The sequence below is a fragment of the Apaloderma vittatum genome, unplaced genomic scaffold (genome assembly GCF_000703405.1).
Source record: "Apaloderma vittatum isolate BGI_N311 unplaced genomic scaffold, ASM70340v1 scaffold987, whole genome shotgun sequence".
Classification (NCBI taxonomy): domain Eukaryota; kingdom Metazoa; phylum Chordata; class Aves; order Trogoniformes; family Trogonidae; genus Apaloderma; species Apaloderma vittatum.
This window is the reverse complement of record NW_009726452.1, coordinates 36,505-46,090: the sequence shown is the minus strand read 5'-3', so window position 1 is coordinate 46,090 and position 9,586 is coordinate 36,505. Positions and strand designations below refer to the sequence as shown.

At 44.7% G+C, this 9,586-nt stretch overlaps 1 protein-coding gene across 1 annotated transcript in view; it reads left to right on the top strand.

Annotated features, from left to right (window-relative positions):
* Positions 1-1,945: 1,945 nt before the first annotated feature.
* GCN1L1 (GCN1 general control of amino-acid synthesis 1-like 1 (yeast)) overlaps positions 1,946-9,586 on the top strand; it is a gene marked incomplete at its 5' end in the record, with an annotated part of 39,463 nt that continues 31,822 nt past the window's right edge. Inside the window, 13 exons of the mRNA XM_009873266.1 lie at positions 1,946-2,048; positions 2,678-2,741; positions 3,334-3,465; positions 4,641-4,749; positions 5,463-5,561; positions 5,644-5,778; positions 6,267-6,335; positions 6,422-6,530; positions 6,955-7,029; positions 7,263-7,391; positions 7,613-7,663; positions 8,074-8,172; positions 8,441-8,614. Of these exons, the coding sequence (XP_009871568.1) occupies positions 1,946-2,048; positions 2,678-2,741; positions 3,334-3,465; positions 4,641-4,749; positions 5,463-5,561; positions 5,644-5,778; positions 6,267-6,335; positions 6,422-6,530; positions 6,955-7,029; positions 7,263-7,391; positions 7,613-7,663; positions 8,074-8,172; positions 8,441-8,614 (1,348 nt within the window). The remainder of the gene's footprint in view (positions 2,049-2,677; positions 2,742-3,333; positions 3,466-4,640; positions 4,750-5,462; positions 5,562-5,643; positions 5,779-6,266; positions 6,336-6,421; positions 6,531-6,954; positions 7,030-7,262; positions 7,392-7,612; positions 7,664-8,073; positions 8,173-8,440; positions 8,615-9,586) is intronic.

Sequence of the window (9,586 nt, the reverse complement as noted above, 5' to 3'; positions counted from 1 at the left end):
CCAGCCTTCTCGGGAGCGGGTGCAAATACTGCGTTTGTTCTCTCTGTTAGTTTGCCGCAGCGTTGCCTGTGTTCTGGCTTTGTAACATACGTACGTACACATCCTAATAAAAGAAAAAGCAAACGGATGAAGCCTGTCCCTGCAGCTCTTCTGTGGAGACTGGGAGTCATCGTTTGTGCTGTTTGTGTGAGCTGCTAAGTGGCTTGGAAGGCCCTGTAGTGTTATGCCTGATTTATATCTTTAATTTCTAGGCTGTTGGGATAATTCTAATGCATTTTTCGTGTCTGTACATCTCCCTGCTTGTGATTACGCAGCATGAGTAAGTGCAGCTTGGTTTGAGTTTGCATATGATGAACTCATATAATTGAAACGTTTGAAAGATGATGAGCTCTTCAGTGGTGGCTCGTTCTGTCAGTTCAGGTGGTTTTCCTTTAAGGAGTGACCAGTCAGAGACGCAGCCCCGGTTCCAAGCAGTTTTTAAAGCGAGCTGAGGGTCTGTGATGGTCACAGGGTCGAGGAGGTGTGGGTGGCCTCTCCATATCCCAGGGAGCTGCCCTCCAGGATTACCTTTCCTGCACGGCAGCAAAAATGCTTCGCTGAAAGCAGCTCTTTAGAAAGAGGAAGGCAATTGCTCTTTCTCAATCACCAGGTTTCTTGTGCTTAGAAGAAGACTTGTGGCAAAACTGGTGGAGTTTTGCCTCAAGAGGGAAAGGATAGTTCTGATGAGTGTCTGAAGGCAGGCTTATTGCTGCCCTTCCTAAATATTACAAAGATACAAAGTTGTGTAGTTTAAGGGCTGATTTTGTAAAGCCTTTCCTGGAGAGCTGTGGTATGGTTTATGTAAATGCAGAAAAACCTGTGAGGTAGACCTGGCTGAGCCCTGTTCAGCCCACACAAAGACTTTTTATCTTGCCTATCTTACAAAACTTGGAAGCTCACAGTTTCAGTAGTTGAAGGAGCTGATTGCTGAGAATTTAAACTTCTTTCTAGTCTTTTCAGACAGTGTATCTCAGGTCTGGATACCACTTGAAAACTGGAAACAAAAACTGTCTTTGTCCCTTCCTGCTAGCAGATCCAGACGCACAGTAGCATAGGCATGAAAAAACGTTCAGATGCGTGACGTGATTTTTTTCATTTTGCTTGGGTAACCTTGGGTGTTTCTGATAGTGCTTGGAAGGGGGTTGATCATGAGGCTCAACCTTCTGTAATCTGGTGAGTCCAATTTGCAGAATCCCTGTAATATGCTCATTAATTCTGGAAAAGACTGGTGGCAAGTGGTTTGTTCTTTGCTGGGCCTGTGTACGGGATTTCACAGCTACTGACAGCCTGAAACCACAGATCGGTTTTTCAGGGTGGGCGATTAGGTTCAGCCTGGGTCATCTGCGGCTCGAAGTCCCCCTTTGGGGGTGCGTGGGCTGGGGGAGGTAACCAGCACTGAAAAGCAGCTTTGTGTTCTTGAAGTGCATTTCTTTTTCTTGGATTTTAAAGGTCTTGTAATCTAGACTATTGAACGGACCTCCTGCGATTAGGTTCAGCCTGGGTCATCTGCGGCTCGAAGTCCCCCTTTGGGGGTGCGTGGGCTGGGGGAGGTAACCAGCACTGAAAAGCAGCTTTGTGTTCTTGAAGTGCATTTCTTTTTCTTGGAATTGTAAAGGTCTTGTAATCTAGACTATTGAATGGACCTCCTCTTTTGTCTTACTTTTAGAGGGATAAATGTGTCTTACAGTGTCACGACAGGGCCACAGGTTAACAAACAGAAAGCAGTCGCCCTTCAGCCGAAGGGAAAGTTTCTGAGTTTCATTGTGTGTGATGTACAGCAACCCTTTCCCCAGCAGATAAGACTGTGGTTGCTCACATTTGGTCACTAAGAGGTTGCCCTGGTTTTGTGTTTTTTGTGTCGATATCGAAGGCTGTCTGATGGTTTTTCCTGTTTGCGTGGCTTTAGATTTCTGACACACTGAAGCGGTTTGCAGTAAAAGTGACCACCGCCAGCGTGAAGGAACGGAGAGAGATCCTCAGTGAGCTGGCAAAATGCATTTCTGGGAAAGGTAAAAGCTTTGGGCCGCTGTCCGGGTTAGCAGGGTGGAGGAGAATCTTACACTGTTTTGTTTCAAGAGCTGTGTGAAACTTGAGGGGAAGATTTTTGAGGGAGGGGACTGGCAGCATTTGGAGTCCCTGCTTTCTCCCTGCATTCATTCCAAGCATGGGGTGTGTAGGTAGCACGAACGCTGGTTGCTAGCGTGTGTGCTTTTTCCAGTCAGTAGTTGCAGCATTATGTGTCTTAGTTTTTCATTAGTGTATCAGTTGCCTGTTTCTGTCCAGACTCTTAACCTGGTTTTTAATGATTCTATGTGTGTGTGTATAAATATATCATGAGAGAGACAGAGTATGAAAGATTTCATATAGTCATAATAAAAGAGTTGATACAAATGTTTGAAAGTCTTCTTTACTTATTTCATTTTCTGAAGGTAACTGTGGAATAACGCCTATTCTGATTTTGCCCTTATTTTTAAAAATATGCATAAAATGTATAAAAACAGAGAACTTCTACTATGATCCTTGCAAGCAATTTCATAGATGAGAGCAATTCACCGATTTCAGTTGTGAAGCAAATCACGTTTTTGTTCAGGAGCTCATCGATGTACAAAAAAATATTTTAAAATGCATTCTGTCGCAGATCTTCCAGAGGGTGCAGTGAAAGGCCTTTGCAAACTCTTCTGCCTAACTCTGCACCGATACCGGTGAGTAAATTGGTGTCGAAACGCTGTGTTATTTAATCTAGCAGTATTTATGCATTTATGAGTAAAACTGACGTGGAGCATCTGGAGATGTTGGCAGGCAGTGTCACAGAGATGCGTATGACACTGAAGATGCCATCTGATAATCAGGCTCTCGACTTAGCTTTGACATTAAAACGTTTTACAGCACTTACCTTGTGCTTCACCTTTAATTTTGAAATTAAAACTTGCATCCTGTGGTTCAGTTTACAAGAAAGAGTGCCCGTGTACTTGTGAAGTGAGACTAAGGTGTGTTTTAGATGTCTTTTCGACACTTTTAGATTGGATTAAGTCATGGCCTATTGTAGAGAAGCTGTTCAGAACCTATTTTCTTCTGCAACCTGCTGGAGAGTCTTGACAGAACTTCTGTCAGCTGAGTAGGGGATTGGAGCTTTCTGCCATAAACTTCTCCACTTTTTGGAACAGCAAGGAGGAAATAACAATTAACTTGACTGCTGGAATGAGAAAGCAGAGCCCTGTGTGTGATGCAGGCGCAGTACTGTGTGTAATGTTGGCAGGATGTGTAATGTTCATGGAGATACATTTCTCATTCCAGCGATGCAGCGTCCCGCAGAGCCCTGCAGCTGGCGCTTCAGCAGCTCGCGGAATCCCAGCCCGATGCAACAGCAAAAAACCTGCTGCAGTCACTTCAGTCTTCAGGGATCGGTGGCAAGGCTGGAGTTCCCAGGTGCTGGACCGGTTGCTTTGTGCGGAAGCGGTTCTGAGTTGCTGGTAGTTGCTCTTGTGTTCAGAATGATTCTTCTTCTACCGCTTGCCAGAGGTGTTAAAAACTAGTAGAGACAAAGCTTTTAATGATCATTTAAATGTTTCTCTCGTACCTTTTCCGAGTCTTCTGTGAAAGCAGAAGGACTTTCTTGGTATTACTGCTGCTGTATTGGGTCTGAGTTACGGTTTTGCCTTTGGTAACCTTCAGGTCTGGAGAGAGAAGGAATAAGCTCTTTTATCAAGAAATAGATTATAAAACAAATAGGAAAGAGAATTTCCCTGTCATTTGGTGGTCAGCTGGTGGGATTCCAGACCTTATTGTAGACAGGAAGATTTGAAGCTGAGCTGAAAACCTCACTGCTGTTGTACAGTGGTAGCATCTGGGAACAGCAGCGGTTCCAAAGGTGACTTTCTAGGGTGTTGTTCAGCTGATAGAGGCCACAGTCCCACAACGCCTCCGTGGCTGAATAGAAGTGTAGCTTTTAGAAAAATACCTGGTCCCGGTTTAAAGGCTTGTGGTGACACAGCATTTACCCTTCAGTCGCAGTGACCGGACCTGTGCCCAAGGACGCTTTCTAAATTCTTTCCCTTTGAGGTAGAGATCAAAATGGGGTGAGGATCCTCAGGGAGCTGCGAGGTGGGATCCGTTACCTGAAGTAGAGGGAGGAGGTGAGAGTTAGCAGAAGCCAGAAGCGAGTAGTGTGCCAGGAGGGAATGTAAGCTGAGAAATAATTTGGCAGTCTAAGGCTGGGAAGCTCTGACAGTAGAGATGAGCAGCAGATGAGAAATCTTGAGTCACTTTTTGGGCACTCTCAGTTGGCAAAGTATTTAATGCTCATTTCTGTAATGCCACGGGAAAGATCCAAAAATGGCCTTTCTGCTGCTAAGGTTTTGCATTTCCAGCAGGCAAGATTTAGCTTCTTTTGTGCCATAAGTTCTCAGTGCTAAACAGGAGCTGCAGCACATAGCTTATGAGAGGTAATTATTTCCTTTAAATGCTAAGACTTCAGCTGGATTTTTGTGTGATAAAATTACCAGTATTCGGACTCGGGCAAAGGTGAGTCTGTTACAGACTGGTGGGTGTAAGCTGCATACCAGGAGCTGTAGATTTACCTCCTTCTCCCATTTATACAACAGTAAGAGCAGTGGATCTGCAGCTCTGCTAGCGCTCTCCTGGACATGCCTGCTTGTACGCACAGTCTTTCCAACACCTGACAAGAGACAGGGAGAAACATGGAAAAAACTGGTAGGTTCTTTTTGGTTTACAGAAATATCCTGTTAGAGAAAAGGTCTTAAATGTCTCTAATGTATTTTAAGTTGCTGAAACATTGCAAATAATTCTGAGCGTAACTGATAACGTCATGTTAAAATCCAGATTTACACAACAATCTTTTTTTTGCTTTCTGGTATATTTTGATCTCTCCTGTTCTGCTGGAGGTGTATAAAGTGTGAGAGTGGGGCAGTCTTGCCCCAGCGCGGCGTTGCTCTGTGTGCTGTGGTGTACACTGGTGTTTCTAGACTTGGGGTGCCACTGGTGCCTCCAAGGTGCCATCTACAGCACGACATGAGTTCCTTGTGCCTCCCTTGAAGCTTTTGCCTGTGATACCCTGTCAGGAAGTGTCAAGTAGCTTTTTACTTTCTTCTCACCTACTTTAACAACCTGAACCCCGCAGCCATGCTCATAACCCCTTGGCATATAGTTGGAATGCATTTTAAGAAGTGACGTAATCTGATGTACATTGCTGTACTCAAAGTTGGAGTTTCCAAAACTGGGATGCATGGTTCTACAGTGGTACATGTGAGATGAAAGCAACAGCAGCTGGTTGGAAGAACTTAGACGAACTAGGGACTTTCTCCTAAGCCGATTCAGCTAATCACTGGCATCTGACATGTCTTGTTTGATAGGAGCTTTCAGAGAAGTGGGTGCATGAAGGTTTTCTCGACTGTTTCCCTTGGCAGGTGGAGGTTCAGTGTTTGCTCCTTTTGGAAGTCCTGGGAGGCTCTCACAAGCAGGCGATAGATGGAGCCGTGAAGAAATTGAACAAGCTTTGGAAAGAGGTGACGTATACCTGGTGTCACCATACTCAAGAGCTGTTCTAGGTTCTGTTGAGTTAATGCGCTGGGCTCTTTTTCTCTTTAGAACCAAGACCTGGTGGATCAGTACCTCTCTCTCATTCTTGGTCTTGAACCAAACCAGAGTTACGCTGCGATGCTGGGACTTGTGGTGCAATTTTGCACAACTCGGAAGGAGATTGACACTATTAAAAGATACAAGGTAAATCTGTTGTACTGCTTTTTTGGGGGTAATAAGTAGCGTCACTTTTAATTTTGGAGAAGGGAGCTGAACAGATGTTTCAGTGGAGTTGGTGCTTTGCATCTGCCCCCATTCACTATCTCTCAGTTCAGTAGTCCTGCACTTTGACTAAAACAGCTGAGATGGGTTTACAGAGGAGGTACCAGGTATGTGGCTTTTTGCTGTGGCCTGTGCGCTTATGCAGGTGTCCAACACTGCAGCTTTCTGCCTTCTCCCCTGCTGCAGGAATGGAAGGCAGCATTTAACTCGCAGTGCATTTTGAGTGTTGGGCCGGAGAGTAGAGCAGAGAGTGCTGATCTCTGCCTGAGTATCTCATGTGAGGATGGAAGCAAAGCTTCTGCTTAGTGGGTAGGGATGAGGTGGGGTGTCAGGCCTGGCTTCCTGATGGTGTGTGGGGAGCTGTGTGTAGGATGTGATGTGATCCTAATCTGGTCTGTCTCCTTGTTCAGAGTCCTCTTCTGGATTTCTACTTGAAGACCATTCTGATGAGCAAGACAAAGCCTCAGAAGCATGTGCTGGTGAGACACACTCTTACAGAGCTGTTTGTGCTTTTGTCGTATGTGCGATGTCCACCGCTGTGCTGAGCACTTTATTCCTGTTGCAGGACAGCTGTTGCCCACTTCTTCGATACATGTCTCATGCTGAATTCAAGGATTTGGTTTTGCCAACTCTGCAGAAATCTCTTCTACGGAGTCCTGAGAATGTAATTGAAAGTAAGTCTGTCATCTCTCTGCGTTGCTCTGTCAAAGAGCATGAATAGTTGTTCCTTGGAGATCTGGAGCTGTTGGGAGAGCATTTCTCTCTGGACTGTGCTTTCAGTCCTGTGCACGCAGGCAGAAGGATTGTCTGGCATCCGAGGGTTAGATGTGGAGAAACTACATTTGTAAGTGTGATCCCAAGTGGCTGGGTATGTGATAGCTACTGCTTGCACTGAGGACACAATTTCACAGCTGAGTGCTAAGAATAATCCTGAATTAATCTCTTCATTGGGCATCAATTTCAGTATTTGGTGGGTTTTTTTCCTACTCTTTTCTAACCCTGTCTGCTCTTGATGTGAACTGTGGGGAAGAGTGTATTAAAATGCTAAAACCAATTACTTAACAAAATGTAATATGCCATTATCTCTTCCATCTTCAGCAATCTCTTGCTTGCTCGTATCTGTGAACCTGGATCTCAGCCAGTACGCTCTAGATATTGTGAAAGGACTGGCCAGTAAGTACTCTGATTTCTGGAGGGAATGATGAATTCTGACTATACCTATAACAGCTTGATTACTGGTGAAGAGGTTGTTTTATGTGGGAGGGAGGATGATGCTGTAACTCAGAACTGGAATAGTTCATGTGATAGTTCCAGAGCTGAGTCAAGCCACACGTAAAGATATCCTTGTCTTGCTGATGATACACAGTTTGTCATAGGGAGCTCTTAGCTTGTGCATTATTTTCTAGGTCATCTGAAATCCAACAGCGTGCAGCTGATGGATGAAGCAGTTGTGGCATTAAAGAACTTGGCTCGACAGTGTAGTGATCCTTCGGCTGTGGAGTCTCTGGGCAAACACCTTTTTGCCATCTTAGGGGGTGAGTGAATTGTAGGATAAGCAGTGGAGATGAGTAAAGGTTTGCCAGCTTCAAGGAGTTTTGTGTATTGTATTTTCTGTTGTCTTTAGCTGCCTGTGTGGTCAGGGTGGCTAAACCTGGATCAGGGATAATGGGACGAGCTTTTGTATTTTACAGAAGATTCTTGGTTGTTGTCTGTCTGCCTGTAAGTCAGCTGTCACCCACTTGTTTCTTGTTGGCAGGCTCAGAAGGGAAGCTGACGGTTGTTGCTCAGAAGATGAGTGTCCTTTCAGGTGAGGATCCTAGAAACAAGATGCTTCTCTGGTGGAAGAAATTCAGCAGAAGCCTGAATGAAAGGGATCTGTACTTAGGCCTTTAGGATTTCTTTGCCTGTCGTTCTGAATCGGCTGCAGTTGATGCCACAGAGGATGCTGGATACTATTTGCTGGTTCTTGACTTTATATTCGAAGGAAATAATTGGCTGCCAGGCTAAAATGTTTTAGCAAGATGCCTCTGTCCTGAGTGAAAATGAAGACAGATGTCCTGCGGTGTTGGTACATGGTGAATGTGACATCCAGATCTAGTGACAAGAAAGAAATGTCTGTGCAGGGATTGAAATGTGAGGGGTCATTCCTGAGAGTTTTTAGATTTTGCAGCAAGTGCTGGTAGTTTGGGAACTAATGAGAGAATTCTGTTCTTTCAGGGATTGGCAGCCTTAGTCACCATGTGGTTTCTGGATCCTCTAGCCAAGCTCTGACTGGAACCGTGGCTGAGCTTTTCATCCCTTTCCTGCAACAAGAAGGTGAGATCTCTTGCCTCTGTTGTGGATTTGCTAAGCTGCTTTTGGCCTGAGCAGGATGACCTGTTATTCAGGATAAATCCGGATTCTCACCTGTTGTGTTAGAAAATCTGTTGCCATTTTGATGAGCAGCCCCATGAGGACAGTGTTGGGTCTGTTGGAAGCACATGCATTCTTTTCCCACCTCCTTAAGTTGTTAACCACTTTTTGTTTTACGTCCCTGTGTTTTGTGCAGTTGCTGTACTGACATGAGCTCTATGTTACTTCCCAGTCCACGAAGGCACGCTGGTTCATGCAGTCTCTGTGCTGGCTCTGTGGTGCGTTCGGCTCACCACCGAAGTTCCTAAGAAGCTGGTGGAGTGGCTGAAGAAGGCCTCCAGCCTTAAAACCTCTACTTCGGCTGTCAGACATGCCTACCTGCAGTGCATGCTGGCCTCTTTCAAAGGTAAAACTGTGCAGCTATTAATAACTCTCTTGACTTTGTGGCTTAGGAGTAATCAACTTTTGTACTTCCCGATATAAGTAGATAGCTGTGTGGATTAAGGCCTGTATATCTGTTCACTGGCTTCCTTCTAGTTCTCTGTAAACGGTCTTTTACCTTCAAGTTTCTAAAGATGGTTTATCTCCTTGTATAACTAGTATCACTGCCCATCACGCTGTCTTTCATATAGCCCCAAGGTAATTTTTGCTTGCTTTGTTTCTGTGTTACATTTAAATGGCAAAGTTTCTAGCTCAGGGAACAGGTTTTTGTTATATATAGCACCAGCACACTGGCATCCTGGTTCATGGCTTTGGCTCTTGGAAGCTTTAAAAAAAACCCTACAAAAATTATTGCATTTGAAATGAAGATCTTTAAGTGCTCTAAACTTCTCATGATCCTTTTGAGATTTGCATCTGCTGATCCTCTCCCCTTTGACCTCAGCATTTCATCCAAGGCTGAACAAGCAATCGCCCCGATGGTTGTACACAAGATCTTCCTTTCTAATTGATGTAGCGCGAATCAAAAAGGGGGTGTGCGTTTTGCTTGAGAGATCAATAACTCAGTGTGTGGTGTAGGTGCAGTGGATTAGCCATCACTTTCTCAATATGTGAGTGAAATTGTAATTCTGTATTTTGTGTTGTAGCTACAAGGAATTTCTGTACTATCATAGGGCTGAAAAAACACTCTAAAAATTACTTAGACACCACAGGATGGCAGTCCTTTCAGAGACATCCGTGTGGCAAACCTGAAATTGCCTGGGCTTGCTGCAGGCAGGGGGCATTACTTGTGTGTGATGTGTGCAGCTGGTCAGGGGATTAAGGCTCAAGGTACTTATAATCTACTCACCCCTAGAACAACAGCTACTGTTGCTTTGACCCACCCATTTAAGCATTCAACTGGGACATAAAGAAAGTAGAGATTGTAACTCTTACTTGC